At 43.4% G+C, this 26,992-nt stretch overlaps 1 protein-coding gene across 4 annotated transcripts in view; it reads right to left on the minus strand.

The window, feature by feature from the left end:
• Positions 1 to 26,992, minus strand: part of USO1 (USO1 vesicle transport factor) — a 44,991-nt gene that overhangs the window by 10,728 nt on the left and 7,271 nt on the right. Inside the window, exons 2-18 of one of the 4 annotated variants that reach the window (XM_069978279.1) lie at positions 25,795 to 25,881; positions 24,492 to 24,556; positions 23,045 to 23,118; positions 21,381 to 21,392; positions 17,596 to 17,696; positions 17,025 to 17,127; positions 16,375 to 16,430; positions 14,857 to 14,977; positions 13,323 to 13,501; positions 11,817 to 11,957; positions 10,370 to 10,458; positions 8,767 to 8,921; positions 7,224 to 7,429; positions 6,060 to 6,080; positions 2,865 to 2,975; positions 2,368 to 2,486; positions 1,268 to 1,449 (exon numbers count right to left, since the gene is read on the minus strand). In XM_069978279.1, coding sequence (XP_069834380.1) covers positions 1,268 to 1,449; positions 2,368 to 2,486; positions 2,865 to 2,975; positions 6,060 to 6,080; positions 7,224 to 7,429; positions 8,767 to 8,921; positions 10,370 to 10,458; positions 11,817 to 11,957; positions 13,323 to 13,501; positions 14,857 to 14,977; positions 16,375 to 16,430; positions 17,025 to 17,127; positions 17,596 to 17,696; positions 21,381 to 21,392; positions 23,045 to 23,118; positions 24,492 to 24,556; positions 25,795 to 25,881 — 1,822 coding nt within the window. The remainder of the gene's footprint in view (positions 1 to 1,267; positions 1,450 to 2,367; positions 2,487 to 2,864; positions 2,976 to 6,059; positions 6,081 to 7,223; positions 7,430 to 8,766; positions 8,922 to 10,369; positions 10,459 to 11,816; positions 11,958 to 13,322; positions 13,502 to 14,856; positions 14,978 to 16,374; positions 16,431 to 17,024; positions 17,128 to 17,595; positions 17,697 to 21,380; positions 21,393 to 23,044; positions 23,119 to 24,491; positions 24,557 to 25,794; positions 25,882 to 26,992) is intronic. The other 3 variants (XM_069978280.1, XM_069978281.1, XM_069978282.1) reach the window with 3 other exon arrangements.

Genomic DNA, 26,992 nt, shown 5'->3' on the forward strand with positions numbered 1-26,992 from the left:
TGACGCTTGTTATATTTTAATAGATCGGACAATTACGCACGCTACGGTATATTATATGTTTATCTATTTATTTATTTTTATATGTTTTATTTATATAATGGGAAAGGGGGGTGATTTAGACTTTTATTGGGGGAGGGGTTTTGGGGTAGTGTGTTAGTGTTTTGAACTTTTTTTTTTTACTCATTTGAAGTCCCTTTGGGGGACTTCTACATACATTAGTTTGATTTATACACTGATGAATGCTATGCCATAGGCATAGCATTGATCAATGTTATCGGCGCTCTGCTCATTGAGCCTGCCTGTGCAGGCTCAGTGTAGCAGATCGCCGATCGGACCGCATGGAGGCAGGTGAGAGACCTCCGGCGGCCCGTTTCAACGATCGGGACCCCCGCAGTCACACTGCGGGGGTCCCGATCGGTAAGTGACAGGGGACTCCCCCTGTCACTTACACTTAAACGCTGCGGTCGCGCCGCGATCGCGGCGTTTAAGGGGTTAATGACACGCGGCAGCGCGATCGCTGCAGCGTGTCATTACCGGTGAGGTCCCGGCTGCTCACTGCAGCCGGCCCCCACCTCCTATGAAGCGCGCTCCGCTCCGGAGCGCGCTTCATAGCGGGAATACCACCCATGACGTAAGGTTACGTCATGGGTCGTCTGGGGACAGACTTCCATGACGTAACCCTACGTCCAGGGTCGTCTAGGGGTTAAAGGTGTTGTCCAACAAAAAAAAAAAAAAAATCTTTCAAATCAATTGGCGTCAGAAAGTTATATAGATTTGTAATTTACTTCTATTTAAAAATCTCCAGTCTTCCCATACTTATCAGCTGCTGTATGTCCTGCAGGAAGTGTTGTTTATTTACATTCAGAAACAGTGCTCTCTGCTGACATCTCTGGTTGAGTCAGGAAGTGTCCAGAGCAGCAGCAAATCCCCAAGGAAAACCTCTTCTGCTCAGGACAGTTCCTGACTCGGCCAGAGATGTCAACAGAGAGCACTGTTTCTAAACATAAATAAACAAAACTTCCTGTAGGATATACAGCAGCTTATAAATATGGGAAGACTTGACATTTTTAAATAGAAGTAAATTACAAATCTATATAACTATCTGACACCAGTTGATCTGAAAGAAAAAAAATTTAGCTGGACAACCCCTTTAAGCCTCATCCTGATTTGCCCCATAGAAGATGCAGCCTGTAAATAAATATTAACCTACAGAAACAGCCAAATGTAAGGAGCTTATGACAATGACAATAATACATAGGTGTCTTACCCTCTAATTCCTTAACTAACTTGGTGAACTCATGATCAAACATCATGTGGTCGGGACTGGAGAAGTTTGGCTGAGGTTTCTGAGCAGCCTTGGAATAAAATTCATGCTTTGTGATGAAGCCCAGCTTTTCTGTAAAGATTTCTTTACCTATTCTCTTTTCTATCAGTTGCTTCAGCTTCTCTCTGAAGAAACAAAACCAATTCACTCAGGTTAACATATATAGCAGACATTAACAGTTATATGTATGTACCAAGACACAATTCAACCCCTTCAAGTTCACAGTAACAGAGTCCTACCTACACATGCTTTTCTAATAAAATTAGATTCATTAAATTTAACTAAAAACCAGAAGTCAGTAAATAAAATCTCCCTAGGAAAAAGACATGAACAGTCCACCTTTGGATATTCTAGCTGTTTTCCAGAACCCATTTGTAAACTGCGCCCTTAAAAAAGTACTCAAGTCTTCCAGTGCTTATCCTCTGCTCTATGTCCTAGAGGAATTTGCATATTCCTTACAATCAGACACGGTTCTCCCTGCTGCCCCCTCTGTCCATGTCAGGAACTGTCCATAGCAGCAGAGGTTATCTATGGGGATTTGCTACTGCTCTGGATAGTTCCTGACATGGCCAGAGGTGGCAGCAGAGAGCACTGAGTCAGACTGGAAAGACCATACAACTTGCTCTAGAACATACAGCAGCTGATAAAGGTTGCCATACATCTTCAATAACTGTTGGCAGTCGTCTCTCCGTTCCTCCCCATAATCTATGCCTATGGGTAAAGAAGGTAAGCAGCAGCCACACAGCTTTGGCAGCGGAGTGTTCTCTTTGGTCCCAGGTGATCCCGCTTCCACTTCTAAGATGGACTCGTCTTGGTGGTGACAGCCATCTCAGCCAATCAGTGACTGAGACGGGACAGTGGTGTGGCCAGTGATTGGCATCGCCAGACGAGTCCGTCTCAGAGGTGGAGGCCTGAAGATGACGCAGGAGAACACCGGGCAGTGCAGAGAGGTAAGAATAGGCTGTTTGTTACGTTCTCCCCAAGGACAGGAACACATTAAAAGTTTAATTTGAGCAGAATACCCCTTTGAGTGATATACTTACTTGGTATTGTTTTCAAGTGAGTTATCATTATAGTAAATGCAAATTCCCAGAAGCAGAGCGCATAAGCCCTGAACAAGCTGCTCCTCTTCTCCAAGGTTCTCAGATATCTGACCTGTAAGCTGTATGTTCATTAAGGAAGAAAAATTCTCAAAAAGAAAAAAATAACCAACTTTCCTTAATGCCCGGGCAGAATGCTCATGTATGTGTGATTGTACACAGCCAGCAATGAGTCTGCCCGACCTCCGCATGTCCGAGGTCCAGTGCTGGAAGTGGCATCATGTCTCCCATCATCCCTGTGACTGTCACTCATTTTATACTATTTAAGTTATTAAGGAGCCTCCCCCCCCCCACCACCACCACCACCACCTTCTTTGGAACAAAACATACAACTTTGCTGTTTCCTTTTTATCTTGGTACGTCGATGCCAGATCGTGTACGTATAGAAGTGATAATGGGATTCATTCAGCTTTTATACACACAAGATATAAAAAGGATACAAAAGGCACATTAGATGCATTGTGTAGGAAATGTGTAACAGCAATGGGGCAGTTGGTTAACCAAGTGCACAGCAACATTAACAGTCCGACCCTGGTCTGCACCTTACTACCCTGCAGAAATACAAGCACATATGGGATTAGACCAACTATTTTATAGGCGATATGGAATAACATTTAAAGGTAACCTGCCTATTCAGTCTTCTAGTACTGCATATGTTAAGGTGCCTAAAGTGGATCAAAATTGATTACAGCAGATTCCATTCATTTCAATGGGAGCTGCTCTGCAGTTACAGTGCCGCCACTACAAACAGTGTAGAGGATCCTGGGCTCCTGTACACTATACCTCCAGCGGAAAATAAATTTCTTTCAAATTTCCTGGTGTCAAAAATGTATGTAGATTTGTGATTTACTTCTATTTAAAAATACCAAGTCTTCTAGTACTTATAAACTGCTGTATGTTCTGCAGGAGGTTGAGTATCCTTTCCAGTCTGACACAGTGCTCTATGCTGCCACTTCTGTCTGTGACAGGAACTGTCCACAGCAGTAGAAAATCCTCACAGAAAACTTCTTCTGCTCTGGACAGTACCTGACACGGACAGAGGTGGCAGCAGAGAGCACGGCTTCATACTGGAAAGAATACACCACTTCCAGCAGCTGGAAAGTACTGGAAGACTGGAGATTTCTAAATAGAAGTAAAGAAAAAATTTTTTTTATAACTTTCTGACACCAGTTGATTTTTTTTTTTTTTTTTTTTTTTAAATCTGAATGATATCAGTGGGAGATGTGGAAAAATACACAAAAAAATGATGTTTTTTAAGCCACCAATGAAATCTATGGCATCTTAATTGAATACCTTGTTGGAAAACCACACTAAAAACACCATCTGCGTGGCATCCCCTATTAGATGCAAACTGGAAATTATAATATACATTAAAAAATAAAAATAAACTCAAACTCTGTGCAAAATGAAAAATAATAATAAAAAAAAAAATAGTCATGGCATGCTTGGACTTTTAGTGACATATCCTCGTGTAATTCTACGGAACAGGTTAAAAAAAAGGAAGAAAACTGTTTAGGTAACACCATAATGCAACAGCAAAACTATTAGAATGAGGTTAATGCAAATCAATTTTATAAAACCTATTAAATGAAAGGGCTAATTTTTATTTTTTTATTTTTGGAACAACCAGTAAAGACTGTAGTAATCTACACATAAGTTGGTTTTACACTATTAGTTTTGTGCTTGTAGTTACTGCAAACACTCACACACAAACATAAGGATCTCCCCTAGTCCATTGGGATTTTAAAGGAAATATCACACCTATACTTTTTTTATTTTACTGATTAAAATCAATGATATTCTTTTTTTCTAGTTTGTGTTTATTATCTGAATGTAGATTTTTCCAATCTATTTTCTCTAACAAGAGCAGACAGAGCCCCTGCTGCTGTTAAAGGGGAACTCCGGCCAAATCTAAAGATCCGTTTCAGGCAGGGGGTGGGAGAACCAACTAAAGAATCTATACTTACCCATCCCACCAGCCCTCAGACAGCCACCAGTCTCCTGTTTCTCCAGGGGTTCCTGCATCGTCACGTCACAACTGGATGGATACCTTGCTTGGGCGGTTTGCTTAATTGGAGACATTCCTTGGCCTGGTTGTTCTTTCCCGGAGAAAGGTCTGGCTAGCTCACTGACATCGAGACACGTGATGGTGTCTCTGCAGTGTTTTTGCATATTTTATTTCCCAGGGGGCAATGTCCTAGAATACACTGACGTTGAGACACGTGATGGTGTCTCTGTGGTGTTTTGGTTGATGTCCCTGAGGTCAACCAGCGTCCTTTTGCATGCACTTACTAGGCATTGCTCCCACTAGCCAGAAACCTACTCCACACTGATGAGGGGCAAATACCCCGAAACAGCTGTCTTTGGATGGATACCTTGCTTGGGTGGTTTACTTGACTGGAGACATTCCTTGGCTTGGTTGTTACTTCCCGGACGAAGGTCTGGCTAGCTCACTGAAGTCGAGACACGTGATGGTGTCTCTGCAGTGTTTTTTGCATGTAACATAGCAGGAAGCCAGGAGAAATGGGAGACCAGTGGCTGTCTGAGGGCTGGTTCAGGAGAGCACTGATCTGAAATTACATTTCCATACACCTAAAACGCACTATGGGATTCTCACATACTTATATTTTTTCAGTGATGCCCACAAGTAAGAAAGCACATGGCATGATCTTATTTAGAGTACATCTTTCTTACTGTAAAGCTCCAATTTTTACACCTCTTTTAATTAACCTCAATCTACTCTCAAAGGGTTTTTTTTTAACCAAGATGGATTGATAAGCTGTCCACAATGTAAATCATCGGTCAATGATCGGTGGGGTGCAGACACCTGGCACCCATGCCAATCAGCTGTTCCTGCACTAGACAGTGAACAGGGCTGGACGCAGTCTGTCCCCATTCACCATTCTATCTGACCATTCCTGAGGATAGGCCATCAATGTAAGAAACATATTTGCTTTTGGAAATTCCAGGGAATGGCGTTGCCTTGTCAAGGGTGGCAACAATCCCATAATGGCACCAGTGGAGCATTGTAATGGTGGGCCTTTGTTAAAATTTTTTCACACTTAGTGGGTCAAAAAAACATATGTTCATTTTCAGGAAACATTTGATGGCATCACCTTTAAGGGAGCAAGGTTTGACACACTGAAGCAAAGGACTGCATGGGAATATATGATGAAGATAGAAAAGTTGGATTCCGAAACCAAAATTATCCTCGAGTAAAAAGGAAGGTGTGAAAGGGCATTTATACAAGACTGGCATTGCTCCTTTAAAGATGCAACTGCACCATCCAACCCACAACTGTGGTCCAGTCCTCTTAACTATAGAACAAATGAACTATATAGGGATTCAGAATGCATCTTTAAATAAGGAGGTAAGTGCCGTGTCCATCTCTCCTGTTTTAGGAAGACATGAACTCTAGAATCATGGAGTAGTCATGCTGCTTTGTGTAAGCACCAGTGATCAGCCCAGAGCCCTGTAATGGGAATACCACAGCAGAAGAGAGACGGTGTGAGTAAGAGTCACTGCAGAGCACTTATTTAAAGGGTTAAATGGAAAAAAAAAAAAAAAATCCCATATTGAGAAAGCAAGTAAAAGAAGCCCTGCAGTGTCAGCAAGCAGTGCCAACATATACATACCCGTCTGTCGATCTTATCCCCCTGCAAATTATACGTCATACATTTAATCTCTTTAAAATGGTTACTGGAATTATCATGATTATACTCATAGTTTAAAGAGAATGTGTCAGCTCCAAAGGAAAACAGTCAGAAAGGCGGTGCCGACCCTGCTGACTTAGCACCCCTCCTTATGGTAAACATACAGGGTTTGGCTACTAGCTTGGAGCCCTATATGTCTGTTATGCCTCTCTGACTGTTTATCTGTGGAGCTGACAGACTTCCTTTAAAGGGATTCTCCAGGCTTAGAAAAATATGGCTGCTTTCTTCTATAAACAGCACCTCTTCTGGCCTCAGTTTGGGTTTTGCTGCTAAGTTCTATTGAGGTTAATGGAGCTGAGTTGTAGTACCACACACAACCTGAGGACAGGGGTGGTGCGGTTTTTGCAAAGAAGTACTAATAATTCTGCCTCAGGCACGTGGCAATTTGAATGATTAAGATATGGTGTGGACAAAGATCAGGACTCTATTAAAGACAATGGGCTCAGGCCCTATTAATATCTGACATAACATGGTTGGTGCCATTGTTTGAGCAGAATTTATTGCAGGTGTGAATCCAACCTAATACATCCATGAAGGAACCTGTACAGTTCTGTGTAAGTATACTTTCTTCATGGTTGTACTGGTTATAACTAGCCCTACTGGTTAAAGGGATTATTCCGCCCAAATTAAACTTTTCATATGCTGATGCCCTAGGGACGAACATAACAAGCAGCCCATTCTTTCCTTTCTGCACTCCCCTGGTGTCCTCCTACATCATCTTCGGGTCCCCAGCTAAGCAATTCCACCTCCACTTCCCAGACGGACTTGTCCAGGCGTGACAGCCTGCTCAGCCAATCACTGGCTGCTGCGCTGTCTTATCTCAGTCAGTAATTGGCTGAGCAGGCTGTCACCCCCAGATGAGTTTCTCTAACAAGTGGAGGCAGGAGTGCTCAGCCGGGAACCTGGGGGGAAGCAACATATGAAAAGTTTACTTTGGGTGGAATACCCCTTTGAGTCCCTTACTAAAGACTATGTACAGGAACAGCACTACTATTGTCCAAGAGCTGTGTCTAATATTGCTGTTTGTAGACGTACTGTGAAACCCTACCATTGGGCTCTTTTCAGATGCCATGTGGCTTCTCATACCTGGGCCAAGATGTTGGTACACTGCTGCAGCAGAGATACAGGCGGATTGCCGATACTTGTAGCCAGTTGGACTCGGAGCAATTGCTCTTTCTGGGTAGAATTCTCTAACAATGCATGAGCCAGAGCAACTGCAGCACACCAGTTTGAGAGGGAATCTGTAGAAAAGAGACCCCCGCAGAGTAGCTGTCCAGCAGACAATGAAGTAGCTGTGGGAACAGACAGACATTAAAATCAAATAGCTGTCATTGTTGCAGTTAACACCAGTATTCCATATTCATACTCACTCTACCAAATTTTAGAAGTAATTTTTTTTTTTTTTTACTTTAAAAGCGTCCCTGTTGCAATTTTTTTTGGGAGAAATCAAGCAGTTTAAAAAAAAGTTTTCTATGTTTAAATCAATGTTATACATATAGCCAAACTGTGGTCGGGGCTCCCGCCATACCGATATTTGGTATTTTCTCTGATCTCAAAAAAAAAAAAAAAAAAAAAAAAAAGAAGGACACCACACACAGGAAGTGTGTGCTTACGAAAGGAAAGACACCTGTCCATCATGCAGGTTGTAGATCAACTGAGGGCAATTAACTAAGGCTAATTGTATTATTAACTTCTACTAATTATATTTTCAGCCCTGCAGCTTACCAGGAGACAACGCTCTTTCTTATGAAACAATTCAGTCAGTATAATGTTGCTGTGATTACATACGTTTTGGAGCTGTGTGACAGGAGAACTGACCATACACTGCGAGCAACCTTTAGGATTCTCAGCCACTGAATGTGGACGTGCAGCAGCTGTACACATGCGCAGTAAATGAAGACACCTAGTGGCCATATGTATAACGTTGGAGGACATAGGGGAATGTATTGCCTAGATTTGTTCGCAACCATTAGAGCCAAATATTGCAACATCTTTTTTATCTGTTTCTATTCTCTGATTGTAATTTGCTTTTCAACAGCATTTAGGAAGATAGCATATGGAAAGAAGCTCTCTTACAAATACCTTGAAATGGTGGCTTTCCCTTTAAGGCAGTGTCTCACTCTAACTAGTCTTACAAACTGACTAGAGATAGATGCCGAGGCTAATGAGATCTCAAAAAGCAAAGACTACCCAACTGCAGGAAGCTGCTTTGGGTGCCGGCTAGCTATTAGTTTCTAAGATTCCTAGTTGAAATCAATCACTGACGTTAGGGAAAGCTGCATTTTCAAGGTGGTGCGACAGCTGCTTTGAATATTCTTTCTTCCCAGAACGCCTAGTGGAACCTAAATGGCCTGTAAATCTTCATACATCTTTATGGTCTCATAACAACATTTAGTGACATGCTTTATGGCAAGCCTCATGGACATAGACACAATGATAATCTTTGTATAGGACATACTTGTAAGCATGCTCTGTGGCCTCATTCCACAGGGAAGGGGAGACTGATAATATATGAAGAGCAATTTTGCCAGGACTAGATTTCCCCAGGCACTGATGGAAAGTGACCATGCTTGTGCTGCCACGTCCCTATGGGGTAGGGCACCCTAATAAATAGATATGAATGCACTACCATCAATCGTTGAAGGCAGAAGAGTTGCAACGATTTCTCCTTGACCCTTCTGGTTCTTGTAAAGGAAGCACTGGAAACAGTAAAGAACGGCACATCTCAGGACGAAGGGCTGCCTTTCGTTCACCATGGACATTAAAAGCACTACGATGGCGGGCCTGCGGGAAAACCACAAAATTGAACAAAAAACAATATTACATGTTCCTTTTCTGGTGATCACATTAAACTAGTGTCACTTTATTTCAAATTGTAATTACATGTTTTTTTGTGTAGGTTTTGGTGTAAAATTGTCCCAAATTTTTGGGCAGTTGCTAGTTTGTTTAAGTGCACTTGACATAGCCGCATGTCAGAGGTTTGTATCAGTGGGGGTCCAGGAGCTGAGACCTCCACAGACAGTTAGAATGAAGGAGCAGACATGCTCAGTAGTGCGTGCTCTGTCCCTTCATCTCCACTCTCACTGCCAATGTAGCAGTGGACGGAATTATAATGGAACCCTCTGAGACTACCAGCAATCGCGTCTAACAGAAGTTCCGTCCACTGCTACATTGGCAGCGAGAGTGGAGATGAAGGGACAGAACATGCGCTGCTAAGAGCTACTATCCCTTCATTCTGGAGATTGGCCGGGGTCTAAGCACCCAGACCCCCACCGAAACAAACCTCTGACATGTGGCTATAACATGTCAGACATTTGTTGAAATGACAGGTACGCCTTGAATAGTGCCTGTCAACAAAAAGAAAACTTTTGATATGCCACAGAGATCAGCAGAACAAGCAGGGAGATGACTGCCCTGCCGCCTGCTCCTCTCCCTGCTATATTTTTGAGAGCTAGATGGTAGTCTTGAAAAATTCTGGTTAGGCAATGTTCGTCTGAAGGCTCAACATTTGACTACCGGCGCTAGAGAAGTCGGATGCAGCCCTAGGGTGGCCAAGAAAACATGGAAAAAGTCTATGACCTAAGGTGGCATCCAACTTCCCCTGTTGCCAGGAGGCAAATGCAGAGCATTCGGGTTTGGACGAACTTTCGGCAAGTACGCTCAACACTACTACATGGCCCCATAGACTTGCATTGGGAGTGCATCTAAGTAATGTGACGCAGAGGTGGGAATAAACATTCTCCCAGCTTGTTCTCATAGTTTGCTGATAAATTCCGCCTCCCCCCCCCCCCCACCTTTGTGCATGGTGCAGTTATGGGATCACTAGACTTGTTCACCAATAGTTCCCTGTATGGACAACTTCTATTGCACATTCATCAACTCAACAAAGGTTTAAAAACTGACACTGCAAAAGTCTCCAAACTTTACATAACAGTTCCTGTACCGATTCTGGGGGAAGCAGCACCTAATCATGGTGACTCTGGAAGCACCAGCTGATCTGAATGTAAGTGGATGTGTAACCTACAGTACATTTGGGCATAAGCCTAGACAGTGACCCGTGCCACATTTGCATGTCCTATTTTTTTGTGGCACAGATCACAGCCTATTCACAGATCCGCAAAAATTGCGGATGTATTTTGCAGACATGCTAATAAGGCCTTAGGGTCACCTCCATGTGCTCTATTTTAGCTGCTAAGCAGAAACGCTGATCAGGATGTGAATTTTACGCTTACCTCGGAGGATTTGATGGAGCATTTACAGATGCAAAGTAGTCCTGATTAACCTGGCTGCCTCTGATGACCTCAGAGACTGTGTTAATGGTCTATGGACGCAAGAGCAAAACAATCAGTGTAAACGTGTAAATCAGCAAAGAAAAAAAATGAACCATCAAAACAGTCCATCTATATTGCACACGATGGAAACCATAGCTAAGGCTGTTTGACTCAGAGATGATATTTTAGATTTAAACCGTCGCTGTCACTTCAGAAAACTTTTGATGTCATAGAGACTTGTCAGAAGTTTTGATCGGTCCGGGTCTGAGTGTTCAAACCCGTACTGGTCGGGAGGTAGAGCCGAGAGAAGACGGGCTGCAGCGCATCCTCTCCTAGCTCTGAGTCAAGCGATCAGTCGGACTTACAATAGAGCCCAACTGATCAGTCCAGCTCCAGCATGTCTTCTCCTGGCTCTATCTCCCGATCGGTACGGTTCTGAACACTCAAAACTTTTGACATGTCTCTATGAAATGTAAAAAGTTTTCTGAAGTGACAGTGACATTTTAACACAGTGTTACAAATCCGCTGCTGTTAAACGGGGGACTAGGACCCTGATTTTTGTGACAGGAAAAGGTCCCAGATAAGATGTCGTATAATGTGCTGGGTGTGTTCTTCAGCTTTCCCACTTATATTCTCACCAATGTTAAGCATCTTGAGACCTTATGAAGCACAACATCTTGGACATATGAGACCTAAAAGGGTTATCTACTTCCCCCAGTTATGAACTGCTGCTTTCTGCTGAAGACACAGAAAACTGTGTGTGAGTTGTTCAATCTATTTCCGCTCTCATCTCCCTCCTCCCCTCTCCCTTCCAAGACAGCTCATTTGAACAGTGTTCTTGGCTGTCTGTCTCTGCACTCTGTGATGCCAGGTTAATCTCAGGCCAAATTGCTGGTGACCTCACAGTGGTTAACCTACCCGGCATCAAAGAGTGCAGAGACAGCCGCCCAGGGACACTATTTCCGAGTCGTCTCGGAAGGGAGGGGGGAGGAGGGAGAATGCAGCAGAGAAAGCAGCAGGCTCAAAACTGGGGGAAGGAGACTAAAACTATAAAAACAAGTAAGGAATAAATTGTTAGTCTCTAGGAGCAGGAATGATTCGACATGTATTTTACCTAACCAGAGAAACCCTTTAAGCAAACAGGGTAACCACCTTTCTTTAACCATATTACCAGTATTGGGGAAAATACTAAGATTACTAAGTAAAATCCTGCTGGGATTAGATTAGCCAGGTTTATTAAGAGGAACTGGAGTAGAGTTGAGATAAAAGTTATGCCTGAGTTAGGCTGAAGTTTGAATACATGAGGCATTTGCAGAAGGCCCACTTTAAACTATGACCAAAACACTAACTTACATAGTTTATAAATCCCCCCCCCCCCCCTGTGTGTATGGGGTTTGCGGATACTTACTTCTGTTAAAATGTCTGCAGGGACCCCGGTTGCCATCAAGATGATGCAGAGCTGTTGCAGTAAACCACACTGGTACATGAACTTCTGGTAGCTGCTAGTGGCCCCAGGAGGATTCCCTGGAGATACCAGAACCCTTACCAGCTGCAAATGGGAAAAAATATAGTTTCTGTGAGTCCTGTACACTTTGCATTGCTAGTTCATAGCGGTTTTAGGCCTTGTTTCTTACATGGCAGATTTTACTTTTAAGGGAACCAATCAGGTCGATATGGTTCCCTGCTGCACAGTAACAATCAACTGATGACTAGTTGCAGCACCTCTTCTGATCTTGTGCATCAGAATAAAACACCTTTCCCCCCTGATGTTAAGCTACGGCTGCAGACATGGCTGGTATGCTCGGGGAGCTGCACAGTAGACCTTTAAAGTCAGTTCACACTGAGCAAACACGGCGCAATTCCGCAGCGGAGCTCTCCGCCGCGGAATCCCGCCGTGCTCAGTGTCCTGCTGTTACGCGAATGGAGAGGGCGTGCGCTCGTCCGCTGCCGCCGCTCTCCGCTCGGAGAATGGACGTGTTCATTCTTTGAGCGGAGAGGAGAGGGAGCAGACAGGCGCGCGCTCTCCCATTCGCTCAAAGCAGCACATTGCGGAATTGCGCCGTGTTTGCTCAGTGTGAACCGTCCCTTAGTGCGCAGCTGGGAATCAGCGGCACCTCCCTCACTTCAAAAGAAGTCTTTGTGTGTCTATTATGGTCTATGGAGGGGGGAGGGGCCATGAGGGATAAGTGAGCATGGAGAGGAGAAAAAGCAGCCCTGCAAAACACTGCATCCTGCAATCCTCTCTCACCAAGCACCCAGAGGAGCACTGAGCTTTCTGACCTATGATTTCAGCGTTTTCTGTGCCCAGACAGTCTACTCTTCCTGCTCACTTACCCCCCTCTGCCCCTCCATAGGTTATAACTAGAGATGAGCGAACCGGGTTCGGGTTCGAGTCGATCCGAACCCGAACGTTCGGTATTTGATTAGCTGGGGCTGCTGAACTTGAAAAAAGCTCTAAGGTTGTCTGGAAAACATGGATACAGCCAATGACTATATCCATGATTTCCCCATAGCCTTAGGGCTTTATCCAAGTTCAGCAGCCCACCGCTAATCAAATGCCGAAAGTTCTGGTTCGGATCGACTCGAGCATGCTCCAGGTTCACTCATCTCTAGTTATAACAGACACAGCAAATCAGTCTTCACTTTGCTCCTCTGTAATGCAGACGGCTTTGCCTTGATGATAAATAGATAAAAAGTGAGAAAACAGATTCTTGATTACAGAAAGTAACACTTTAATGTACAATCTAGATGCTTTTTTTCCCTTATTATCACAGACTTTCACAGATGATTAGGCTGCTTTAGGGCTGCTGGTCGTGTAATCACCTACACATGTCACAATGTGAGAATTACTTTATGCTTATGACAAATGTGTATATCCATTTGTGGCAAGGATTACTAAGCCCAGGATGTATACCTGTAGCATCAAATGTAGATTTGTTACTTTCTGTGCAGACCAGCCAGAGTTGTCATCCCCCACTTCGAACCATGGCTTCATGCGTTGGATGTAGGAGCCTTCTTTAAAGAAGTTCTGATTGGAGTTGTTATACTTGAGCAGATTCTGTAGCAGCAGCAGGCAATCTTCTACTACAATACCTATAAAATCAATAGCAGGTCATCGAAAACTAACCTATTTTTATTAGGATCATCTTAATAATTAGGCTATTACCATATTTTCCGCTTTAATAGATGCTGTTTTTAGCAAGAAAATACCTTGCTAAAAAGTGCCTGTGTCTTATAGACCAGAGACCCGGTCCGACACTGTCAGACCACCCTAACTACTTTCCTGTGCTCGACTGCTGAGTGAACTGTGCAATGACTGATAGCTGCACAGTCCTCTCCATTCTCCTGCCGAGCACTGATCAGTGTGCATCACCTCCAGATTCCCTCATGTAAAAGCCCCTGGGAACTTAAAGTGTCACTGTCATTTTTTTTTTTTTTTTTTGCAGAAACCAATAGTCCAGGCAATTTTAAGAAACTTTGTAATTGGGTTTTCAGGCAAATATGCCATTATCTGCATTCAAAAAGACTTTTCCCAGGTCCCCCCCCCCCCCCATTCACTGCTCATTATCAGGAAATCTCAAATCTTTTACATCAGTCAAGCCCTGTGTAACCTATGGAGAGGGGAGGAGGGAGATTAGTCGCCAGCAGAGAGCAGAGAACAAAGGATTACACAGTGGGAGCTGTGTGAAAGCCGGTATTCAGGGGTTAGAGAGGTCAGTGCTGACTTCAGAGGACATGGTCCGGTGATGTAGCTGTATATTAACTCTTTGTTGTCCTGTTTTGATGCCTCATCTCCCTCCACTCCTCCCCTCTCCACAGAAAACCATAAAGACAGGGGGGAGAGTTTCAAACTACTTTTTTATGATAAAAATGCATTTTTCGGCTTATAAACCCACTTACAAAGTTTCTTAAAATCACCTGTACTATTGATTTCTGCAAAAAAAAAAAAAAAGATGTAAACGACAGTGACACTTTAACCAGAATGAGCGCTGAAGTCCTGCTGGAACAGTGATTTTACAGTCATGTGATTAGTCATACGACTATGAGGAGAGTGCACTACAGATCCTGTAGGTAGGGACAATCTGTATTAAAATTTGTGTGTATGTATGTAGCAGAGCCGTTTGTGTATGGTGATGTAACAGAGATGTGTGTGTTTTGATGTAACATAGCTGGGTGTGTATAATGTAGCAGACCTGGGTGTGTATTGTGCATGCAGCAGAGCTGTGTATGTGTGGGTATAATGAACTGTCATGGAGAGTGTTAAAGTGGCCTTGTAATTTCTATAAAATTTGACCCCTTCACTGCCTTAGACCACAAGGGAAATGTAATTAGCATGAAATATTTTAGTTTTCCATATTTTCAGTTGTCTAAACCAGGTGTGTCTTATTAAGTGAAAAATACATTATCTGCATGGAGATGTGACTGTAATCCACTCGTCACACACTTACCACCATCGCTGTTTCCTTCTTCTGTAATGATGTCAAGAAGTCTCTCAAAAGCGTTTTCAAAAGCTACAATTTTCTGTATAGCTGCGTTGCTTTTTGTCAGCTGCTGTAATAGTAGAAGTCCCTGCAGGACAAAACAGGTGTTTATTTTCAGCTGAGCCGAGCGAGTCCAGGTCAGGTCAATGCAACAGCACATTACTATAATGAACAGTTATTACATGGAGGCTGAGTGCAGCGAGGGTTAAACAGAAAAGCAAAACACAATTTACTCATATAATTCACAACATGGCAGGTATAGGTCTGTATACTAAAGATATACCGACAAGCCGTAATATTAAAACCTCTGACAGGTGAAGTGAGTAACACTGATTATCCTGAGACAATGGCGCTTGTCAAGCATCAAGTGAACCGAGAAAATGTAAGGCTCTGAGTGACATTCACAAGGGCTAAACTGTTATAGCTAAATGACTGTGTCACTCATGCATTTTTAAATGATTTTGGAATTATGGAAAACATCACATCTTTAAAGGGAATCGGTCAGTAGGTTTATTCCGCCTTAAACTAGTGATATGAATGCTGAGCAAAACAATGTATTACTTCCATCATTCTGTTTAGCCGTTCTCCCAATATGCAGGAGAATGGGCTTCATGCTGCACCCCTACCCCACCATAAGGGTATGTGCGCACTATGGAATGGCGATGGAAAACCTGTTGCGCATTCTGCAGCTCGCACCCGCTCGCAGACTGTGGCGGGAATGGGCATCTCCGCCCTTGTCATAGACTCCATGCTATGCTTGGGCGGATTCCTTCGTCCGTCCAAAAAATCTACCTGTGCATAGAATAGTCTATGAGACGGGCGGAGACGCGCACGCCCGCCACAGTCCACAAGCGGGTGCAAGCTGCGGAATGCGCAACGGGGTTTCCGTCGCCATTTCGTAGTGCGTACGTACCCTAATGAAGAGGACTAGTATTGTCCTTGTTGTTCAGGGGTTATCTCACAGAACAATGTAAGTGATAGATCATTCTGTTCATTAGTTTATACCGCCGTTCACATTACAAAAAAAAAAAAAAAACGGCAGAGGAACTTCCGCCTGCGGACTCCACTCGGAATCCCGCCTACGTTTCAATAGGATGCCTTGCACGTCTTTGCTTTCTGCGCCTCTCTGCTCAAAGGATTGACATGGCACACCAATAAAACAGCAGGCAGGATTCTGAGCCGGGTCCACTCAGCCTTTCTGCCTGTCTTTCATGGTGTGAACAGGCCCTAAGATACGGCAACATCAACCTACTGAGAGTCTCTTTAAATAAACTAGCTAAGGCCCCATTCATGCCATGTTTTGGCCATACATTTGCTGTAAATGTTGTCATACTGGACAATAGGTAAGTCAAAATAATACGCATGTCTTTCTATGACACACTAAGCCAAACCAAAAACAGACACAACCCCTGTGGTTCCGCATCATCTAGCTATGTCACAGGCAGAGTGGCTTAAGCCCGGATCGAGAATGAGTCAATGACTTACGTCATTACGGATAACTTCTCTAGAGTCATCTAGCAAGTCCATAAGTCTGGAAACACCTGAAAAAAAAAAAGCATCCCTATTAAATTTGTAAAATACACAACATAATATTGGCTGAAAGCCATTATGGGTCAACTATGAAAAAAAAAAAAAGATGATGAATTTGTCAGTATAACAGAGATCTGTCTCTTCTGTCCTCTTATTTGCACTTAGGCAGCATTTAAAGGGGTTATCCAGTGCTTCAAAATCATGGCCACTTTCTTCCAGAGACAGCAACGCTCTTGTCTCCAGCTTGGGCGGGGTTTTGCTGCTCAGTTCCATTGAAGTGAATGGAGCTTGATTGCAAACCGCACCTAAACTGGAGACAAGAGTCGTGTTGTCTCTGAAAGAAAGTGGCCATGTTTTTGTAGCACTGGATAACCCCTTTAATGTGGATGCAGTTACACTTCTTTAGGGTGTCACATAATAATGTTCCTCTCATAGTGACTCCTGGTGGCTGGCGAAGCTGGATGCCGCTCTAGGGAGTCCTGGAAACATGGATACAACCATAGGCCATATCCTGTAACCATGTCTTCCTGGCAGCCCCAGGAAAGCATCCAACTTTTCCCCCCACCAGGAGTCAAAAGCAAACAGCTCAGGTTTAGAGAACTTACCCATCGGGCTGACCAATATAATCTGCTGAACTTGAGGTCCCTGTTGCTTCAGAAGAGTGGTCAGTAGTTTCACACCCGGCCAACGTACATGGAAATCAAACTCCTGCAAGGGAGACATACTGTGTGAACAGGGAGACAGGGTTTTCTCATAAGCACTGCTTATCAATGGTGATATAAGCAGGAATGAACCCAACCAAGGGTTAAAACCTGACACACCAAAAAGCCTAAAAGACTGCTGTAATGTAGATTCTGCAGTGCGCACAATACTATGACAGCTAAATACAACATAAGGAAGAAGGTGTGTGTGGGGGGGGGGGGGTCATTGTACGTACATTGGAAAAATTTGTAAGAGACATGCCGTACTGTGATCTATAGGCTGCTGTTACTACCATTGAGATTGATGTTCATTCATCGCATGATTTACACCATGTAAAATAGAGAGCAGCAGAATAATAATAATAATAATAATAATAATAATAATAATAAAGGAACTGGGGCCTGAGTGAGTATCATAAAATACTCATCTATTTTCACTTTATCCTGGATCATCTTAGAGAAAGCGAAGACGAACCTCTAGAATAGACAGTAAGGTTGTGACATTTTCCTGCTGTTTGATAAACATTTCTGTGAACTGGACTCCCAGATCATCGCTCTGTACTTGCTGATTCTCGTCTATATAAAAAAAAAAAGGATAAAAGTATTAGGAAGAAAATGACAGAAAACAGAATATACCAGAAACAACGGGGTCAAGCAGCACCAATAGAGACAAGTGAATAGGGGTGCACATCTGAGGCCACAATTCCAAGTATATGGCACCAGAAGTCCAAGGAAAGCAAAGTTCAGGAGTACTTGAAAAAGACCTACATGGTTGAACACTTGGCTAATAGAACCACTTGGATTATTCTATTACGCTGGATGCTATTGGACTTTGCTTTCCTTAGAAAACAAAAAATGTCCTCATTGGTCTTACCCTACAATCACAGCACGTGGAAACAGAAAATGGGTAAAGCTGTGTGCAAATCGCCATCAGATTCCATCAAATTAGCAACATTTCCAAACTGGGTTCTTTCTGTATTTGTATATATTTAACAAACCTTTAGGCTATGTTCACACTACGTAAAAGTACGGCCATTGTTGCCGATGGCAACAACGGCCATACTTTTACCACGGTGGAACAATGCCTGTTGTTCTATGGGATCCCGGCCGGAGCGTACACACATCGTATACGCTCCGGGTGGGATCCCATACACCGCTGTAAACAACTGACATGTCAGTTTTCTGCGGACGGAATTCAGTGAATTCCGGCCACAGAAAGCCCTGTCAGTTCACACAGTGAAGCGAGCGGCTCCGGACGCTCGCTTCACTGTGTGCTATGGGGATCCCACTGCATCAGAGCTCTGCGGCCGAAAGGACCATCCGGCCGGTACTTAAGTACCGGCCGAGATGATCCGGCCAGAGACCGGCCGTTCCGTGACCCGGCCGGGGTCACGGAATGGCCGGTCTCTTACGTAGTGTGCACATAGCCTCGGGGTGCGTTGACACGTCATAGATCTGCAGCAGATTTCTGGATGCGAATTCGCTGCGGATCCCTGCCCTGTACACTATGGGCAGATAAACTCGCAGTGGGATGCACATCCCGCTGTGAGTATGTCTGCAGCCTGCCCCGTTAACCCCCGGAGCGTATACGTCCCCTGGTCCCCGCTCCGGCTTGCTTCGGAGCTCCATAGTGTACAGGGCAGGAATTCGTAAGGGACGTCGCTGCAAATTCGCTGAGAATCAGTTACATGTGAACACACCCTTAGGCTATGTTCACACTACGTAAAACTACGTCCGTAGTTCTCGCCGCAGAACTACGGCCATAGTTTTGCGGTGTGTAACATAGCTTTATTTTCAATGGCATCCCAGCCAGAGCGTACACACATCATACACGCTCCGGGCGAGATCCCATGCGGCGCCGGAAAAAACTGACATGTCAGTTTTCTGCGGCCGCAATTCAGTGAATTCCGGCCGCAGAACGACCTGTCAGTTCACACAGTGAAGCAAGGCTCTGGCCGCTCGCTTCACTGTGTGCTATGGAAAGCTCTGATGCGGGCACGCGCTGATGCGCCCGCATCAGAGCTCTGCGGCCTGGGTCACGGAACGGCCGGTCTGATACGTAATGTGAACATAGCCTTAAGGTGTTTTCTAGCATGATTTAAGAAAAAAACAGAATGAGGTGGTGGGAAAAACAGAATAATATCACAGCACCGTTCTTCTCCTTCCGGTCCCCTGATCTCCTGTCTTCTTTCTGCTTCTAAAATTAGCACTTGATGCTGGACCGGCCCACTCAGCCAACCAATGGCCGCAGCGGTGTCCCATCTTAGCCAGTGATTGTTGAGCAGGTAGATCCATCCTGCTCCCAAGAAGCAGGAAGAAGCCAGAGGTTAGGGGGACTGGAAGGAAAAGAATTGGAGTGGTGGTGAAGTGGGGTTAGATGAGTATAAGGTTTTTTTTTGTTTTTTTCTTACGATACGCTGGAACAACCATTTAAAGGAGAAAATACATGTATCCTTTTAGTTGATTCTCTCTCATATTGCTATCAACATGGGAAATAAATGTACCCGCTTTTACAGTGCTTATCCCTGGGGGGGTTGTTTGGGATTTATCATAATTTAGTTTAGTTTAGGATTTCACACAATTCGACAACCTCACCAATGATACCAGGTTGTCAGAACTCTATGACGGTTACAAAGTACATAGAATACTGTCTATACTCCCCATTCATGGAACATGGAAATTTTAATTCTGTTAGTGGAACGTGCTTTAGGTATGAATAAGGAATTGTTATTAATGTAGTGTGTTATATCATCTGGTCACTGGTCCACATTTACTATAGCTTGTATGCAGGTACAGTAGAAAGATCTGTTTTTTTCCATGCCAGCCCCAGCAGTTATGTGTGAATCACTGGTTCACAGATAATGGTGGGCTACACCAGGACATGCCACTGGCTAAAGGGGTACTCCAGCAATTTTTTTCAAATCAACCGATGTCATAAAGTTAGATATTTTTGTAAATTACTTCTAATTAGAAATATCAAAGTCTTCTAGTACTTATCAGCTGTTGTATGTCCTGCAGGAAGTGCTGTATTCTTTCCAGTCTGACACAGTGATCTCTGCCGCCACCTCTGTCTATGACAGGAACAGAGAGCAATGTGTCAGACTGGAAAGAATACACCACTTCCTGCAGGGCATACACCAGCTGGAAGACTTTGAGATTTTTAAATACAAGTAATTTATAAGTCTATAACTTTCTGACACCAGTTTATTTGAATTTTTTTGCTCACTGGAATACCCCCTTCAAGTCCTGTCTGCAATTATCGGAAGTGGAAGCGCTAGCTGTGGCTGCATGTGAGAGCATCCTTAGATCCACCTGGAACAATATCAGTAGAGATGAGAAAACCTCCAGCATGCTCAGGGTGGTTCGGACCAGAGCGTGCAGCATTAGATTGCCCATGGCTGAAGCAGTTGGATGCAGCCCTAAGGCTGCCCTAGGTGATAGTCTGTATCCATGTTTTCCTTAAAGTGGCACTGTCGTTTCTTTTTTTTTCTTTTTTTGCAGAAATCAATAGTCCAGGCGATTTTAAGAAACTTTGTAATTGGGTTTATTAGGCAAATATGCCATTATCTGCATTCAAATAGACTTTCCGCAGGTCCCCCCCCCTTCTCTCTCTCATTCACTGCTCATTATCAGGAAATCTTGACTGTTTTACATCAGAGGTGCCCCTGTCTGTTCTATGGAGGTGGGAGGAGGGAGATTAGTCGCCAGCAGAGAGGAGAGAACAAAGGATTACACAGTGGGAACTGTGTGAAAGCCAGTATTTAGAGGTCAGAAAGGTCAGTGCTGACTTCAGAGGAGATAGCCTGGCGATGTAGCTGTAAATTAACTCCTTGTTGTCCTGTTTTGTTTCCATAGAGAGCAATGAAGACAGGGGGGAGAGCTTCAAACTGCTTTTTCGTGAAAAAAATGCATTTTTCGGTTAATAAACCCAAATACAAAGTTTCCTAAAATCGCCTGGACTATTGATTTCTGCAAAAAAATAAAAATTCAAATGACAGGTACACTTTAACTTCTAGTGCTGCATCCAGCTTCTTCAGCCACCAATAATCAAATGATGCATGTTCAGGTTTGGACGAAACTTTAGTGTGGTCGAGGTTCGCTTAGTTCTAAATGACAGGTGTCATTGGGTGTTTAATGTATTAGTTCAGTGGGGATCTGCTAGAAAATGGAGGCATGACACATGGCAAAGCTAATCCAACACCAGGGCAGTTAGAGGATGCAGGATGAGGGGTAACACACCATGCAGACACTAAATTTTACCTTCGGATTCGGCTGCAAGAACATAAAAGAAAGAAAGATAATAAGTTTACAACACAAGGAAGACCAATGACAGCTATAATTCACAAGTGTCCATGTCCAGCGGCGTGCCATGTTAATAAAGCAGTATTGTATCCTATACTACAGACACCACAGCAATGGAGCTCCTGGGTTATAATAACATATCACACATAGATCCCCTGTGCCTGTCATAGTAGAAGACAGCGACGTCCAGTTGGTGTTAGTGGTGTTACTACTGTCTAATACTAAGCAAGCAAGAAGCCCAAATGTCACTTTGCAATGGTGTACATGGAGAAAAGAAAACAGCAACAAATCAATGTCGGACATGAGGCTCCAGCGGACACGGATACGTGCATGCTTGTGAGGTCACTGGACCAACAGAAGCGGCCTGTCTGCTCGCCGGAAGCAGTGTTCTCATAGGTGGTGGTTCACCTGTATCTTTGGGAAGGAGGCTCCATGATCGGAATCGACCAACTGCATGAATATTATGGTACCGGGGTGATAGGGGAAACATAAGGGAGCAAAATCAGAGTAGTAGGGAGTAAACTACTATTTCCTGAATGTGTAAAGACTGACGTATTAATATAGGTCATACATCCCATCAGATAAACGTAATATGGGCAACCAGATGGGCCCAGAATTAGGTCACTTGTGCCATAAGGACCAACTAAACAGAGCCCCTCCTACTGTAGTGTATGGGACCCCCACCAGGCTGCCAAGCGTCATCCTCTCCACTGTAGCTTATGCAAATACTGCAGTCAAAAGAGGAAACAAGTGACTCTCATTCTCCCAATGGGTGAGCTTGGGGAGCACATACTATCAGACATACTATCTACATAAAAGTAGATAGGAGTGTGCACAATGGCCAACGCCCTGGTTCATTGGACGCACAGTATCACAAGAAATTAATCTTTTTCATCACCAGCATGTGTTCTGACCTCCAAGAGTCTTTTTCCGAATTTCGGTGAATAAAGATTGACTTCTGGAATTTGGTGTGCTGTGGTGTATTGCTTCTTGTTAGGGACATATGAAGGAACACTAACAGGCCTGGCCTATAAAGGTGGCCCACTGCATTTAGGACTGTAAAAAGGCCATAGAGAGTGAGGGGGAAGAGACGGGGCCCATGGTTTTAGTTTAGTAAAAGAATGATCCCTGCTCCTTGCACAGGGCCTGCTCTCTTACTAAACTAAAATCACGAGTCCCATCCCTTCCCCCGGCACTCTCTGTGGACCGGCCGCAGCTCCTAGGCGTTTTTTTCACGATTAATCGCCCAGTCACAAAACTAAGGTTTATAATATTTAGTCCTCAGAAGGATCGGGTTCATCCACACAATAATCTCTGCCATCAAACATATAAACCTTTACAAGAAAGAATATTACATACACAATAAATCTAGATAAAGTAGTGTGGGAAAGGAACTTCTGGCCGTACGACAGACAGGCGATTTCTGTTAGTGGAATCATGTATAATGAGATGGTTTCAGTGGATAATGGTAGTGCGCTGATTGTGATGGTAGTGCGCTATGATTGTGATGGTAGTGCACTATGATTGTGAAACCTTAGTTCAGATCTACAAATGTTAAGTAAGTCGGGTGCCTTTACACACAATGAATTCTATAGAACACCTATGGGAGATCTGCGACTTACCTGCCTCCTCTGCATCATTAGACATGATATTGTAAAGCGTATCCAGGGCATAGCCAATGATTTCTGAATCAGCACTGAAAGATAATATACATTTTGATCAGAGAGTTCAGTATTATGTGTGGGACCTTGGTGAAGGCTTGGCGACTTTAAGGGTGCGTTCACACCTACCGCATCCGCAGCTTATTTTTCTGCAGAAATCCGCAGGTCTGGTAGTGCAGATTTCAACCTGCGAGAAATCCGCATATGTGTGCGTTTTGCGGTTTTTCTGCAGCAAGTTTATCACAACTGAAATGTCCGTTTAAAATGTCTCTCATTCTAAACGGACATTTCAGTTGCAATAAAGTTGCTGCAGAAAATCGCAAAACGCACACATACGCGGATTTCTCGCAGGTTGAAATCTGCACTACCAGACCTGCGGATTTCCGCGGAAAAATAAGCTGCGGATGCGGTAGGTGTGAACGCACCCTAAAGTAGCATTTACACCTAACAGTGTTTCAATCTTTAGTTAACAATTGGTTTGTAGATTGCTACAAACTCTGACTTAAATATTAGATCCATTACATCCATGCCTATTACGAATGCCAACTTGACCATAGTGGCCTTCTTAAAGGGGTAATCCCCTCAGCTGACTATAGAAAGTTATATAGATTCGTTATTTACATCTATTAAAAAATCTGAAGTCTTCCAGTACTTATCAGCTGCTGTGTGTAAGGTAGGAAGTGGTGTATTCTTTCCAGTCTGACACCGTGCTCTCTGCTGCCACCTCTGTCTATGACAGGAACTGTACAGAGCAGCAGCACATCCCCATAGAAATCCTCTCCTGTTCTGGACAGTTCCTGACATAGACAGAGGCTGTTTGCTTAAATAATATAATACATCTGGACTGAGCTATACTATTTAAGGTTCCTTATATTAAATGGTGCATTGTTGATTCCGGAATCTGTGCGATGGGAGATTCAGCATCAGCTAGGGTTTGTAAGTGTAAAAAGGCTGAACTTGATAGCAAACATTCAGTAAGGGCCCTATTATACGGGACGATTATCGTGCTAATAATTGTTATATCGCTCTAATTTAAATGATAATCGTTTCATGTAAATGCAGGCAATGATCAAACAACCAATGAGAAATCGTTCATCATTTGTTTGGTGCTGACACAAAAATCATCATTAACCATTCGCTTTATTTTCGCATTCATTCACTGTAATTCAACATTTATTCACTACTTTTTCAATGTAATTCCACGTGGTTCCTTCATTCGCTGGGATCAGATGGAGTAAACATTCATAGTATGATCGTAACGAACGACTATTGTTTTGTGTAATATGGTGAGCGATTTCAAGTTACCAATAAACAATCCAGTTTGTGATCATTTATCACTGATCTAATACGACCCTTTGTCTTTTGTCAACTTTCAAGCTTTATCAGTCTTGGGGGGGAAGCCTCTTACCGGTCAGTCTGTAATACGTTCAGCAGATGGTCCATAGCCTGAGTTCCAACTTCAAGACGGTATTTCTGCCCACAGAAAGAGAAAACAGAATTTTTTTATTTGGTTATTTATCTAGCTTTAGAAATGAATAGTGAATAAAGCTGTACATAGCTCCAGATTAATACAAACTAAAGTCCTGTCCGCCTTTTAAGGCTATGCTCACAGGCTGTAGAAACAACGTCCGTTTCACGTGAATGGTCTTTGTTTAACGCTTCCTGATCATGATTCACGCAGAACGGCCCTTGTTTATACAATGCTTGGACATACTGTGCCAACGCATCTAAAATAAAACAACCTTGCAATAGATCACAACTAAGAATTTCCTATCCTTTTGTTTGTAGAAATGGTATACAGACCATAGGTCTCCAGCAAGCACATTCTGTATAGTCCAATCCACTGTCTTGCTTCTAGGATTCACCCACTTTGTGCTAATGTGGCCGCATGTAGAAGACAGATGACTGATCAGACTACACAGACTTTGTTTGTTGTCTGTTACCATGGAAATATAATGTACAATGTTCACTCTACTGAAGGGGTTGGCCACCTTTCAAAAAAAATAAAAATAAATAAATTCTCCATTCTTTATAACCCTGCTGCTTCTCACCTCACTGATCCCCCCCATCCTGGTGTCAGGGTAGATAGCAACTCTGTCCATACGTGGTGTCCTATGAAAATACACGTTAGTCTGACTCCTTCACTGCACCTGTGCCCTGCTTAGCTTGAGTGCAGTGTAATGCTATGAAGGTGGCAGAGTGACGTGTACACATGCTCCTCCATAAGACACCATTGTATGGATGGAGGAGACGTGACAACGGGAGGGCAATCGCCGTGAGGCGGAGATGCATGGATTTAAACAACAGGCTGGCAGTGAAGGCACTCTCTCTGAGTAGGTGCCAACCCCTTTGAGTGTTATAAAATAAGACGTTAGAGCAGCAAAAGTAATAACTGAATGTTCCACCATATTACTTGACACCTGATGGTAAAATATATGGTTGGCCTGGTCAATGAACAAAATGAAAGTTCATCTTGTCACTTTTGCAAACGTATCTGAGCAGCCAATAAGTGAAAGGCCGGAGACTCATTTTCCATAGGTCATGTAGTCTTCTACCCTGCACTTCTCAGGACACAACAGTTATATTAGTGGTCATTCACCCCGAAAGTGAAAAAGTGTCATCTGACTGACAAATACAGACAAGAGGACAAACTGATAATAAACTACAGTAGCTATTAACTTGTATAGTATGAGTGTGTATATAATCCAAACCTTGGACAAGGACTTGAGCGCTCGGACGGCATCTCTTCTGTCATCAAGTAAGGTCGACGAGGCAACTCTGTCACAAAGCTTTTGGATCTGGAAGGAAGGGGAAAACATTTAACAAATAGTAGTACAGATTAAACAAATATGAGCCAAAATGTAACTGGTTAAAGATTATCTTTACTATCAAAATTTATATTAGTGTCCCCAATGTCCCCTCCATGGTGCCCAGCTACATCCCATTTTCAGGCAGGCTTCCTTTCCCTGTGCTGGGGGATGATTTAAACTACTATAGAAGGTCCCTGTGCTGGGGGATGATTTACACTGCAGGAAGTGGTGTATTCTTTCCAGTCTGACACAGTGCTCTCTGCTGCCCCCTCTGTCCATGTCAGGAACTGTCCAGAGAAGTAGCAAATGCCCATAGAAAACCTCTCCTTCTCCAGACAGTTCCTGTTACAGACAGAGGTGGCAGCAGAGAGGACTGTGTCAGACTGGAAAGAACACACCACTTACTGCAGGACACACAGCAGCTGATACGTACTGGAAGATTTGAGATTTTTAAATTTAAATAAATTACAAATCTAAATAACTTTCTGTCACCAATTGATTCAAAATCTTTTTTTTTTTTAATTATCCTTTTAACTAGAAAAGTCTGTGTGTAGCTATAGCCTTCTAGAAGTCTACTGTGTAAGTCTTCACTTGTCCCAGAAGCTGCAGGCAAACAAGAAAGCACTCTGGCCTTACAGAATACAGTATCCTGCCAGACACAATACTTTCTTAATAGGACAGAGGCTACATGTCGCTAAGTAAAGCCCTCAGGAAACTGTTCTCAATGTTGTTTCTGCAAAACCAGAACAGTATTATGTAGAGGACCCTGCCAGGCAGACTGGTGGAGTTCGCTATAGTCCGCCTCAGCGGCCAGGACTGATGTGCACAGTAAAAAGAACAGCTTAGCACATCAGAGATCTCCATTTTCTGTAAGCCTCAATGAGCTGATGTGTATAAACTATTGCCATGTCAGCTTACAGTCACCGAACGCTGTTGTACAATACACGGCCACTTCTGCTACTAATAATTTTACTACAGCAAGGGGGGGGGGGGACTAGGTCTATGCTGATGCATTATGTTAAAAGAATGAGCAAGTATTTCTTAAAACGTATTGGGGGAGATTTATCAAACATGGTGTAAGGTGAAACAGGCTCAGTTG

The sequence above is a fragment of the Dendropsophus ebraccatus genome, chromosome 7 (assembly GCF_027789765.1).
Source record: "Dendropsophus ebraccatus isolate aDenEbr1 chromosome 7, aDenEbr1.pat, whole genome shotgun sequence".
NCBI lineage: Eukaryota > Metazoa > Chordata > Amphibia > Anura > Hylidae > Dendropsophus > Dendropsophus ebraccatus.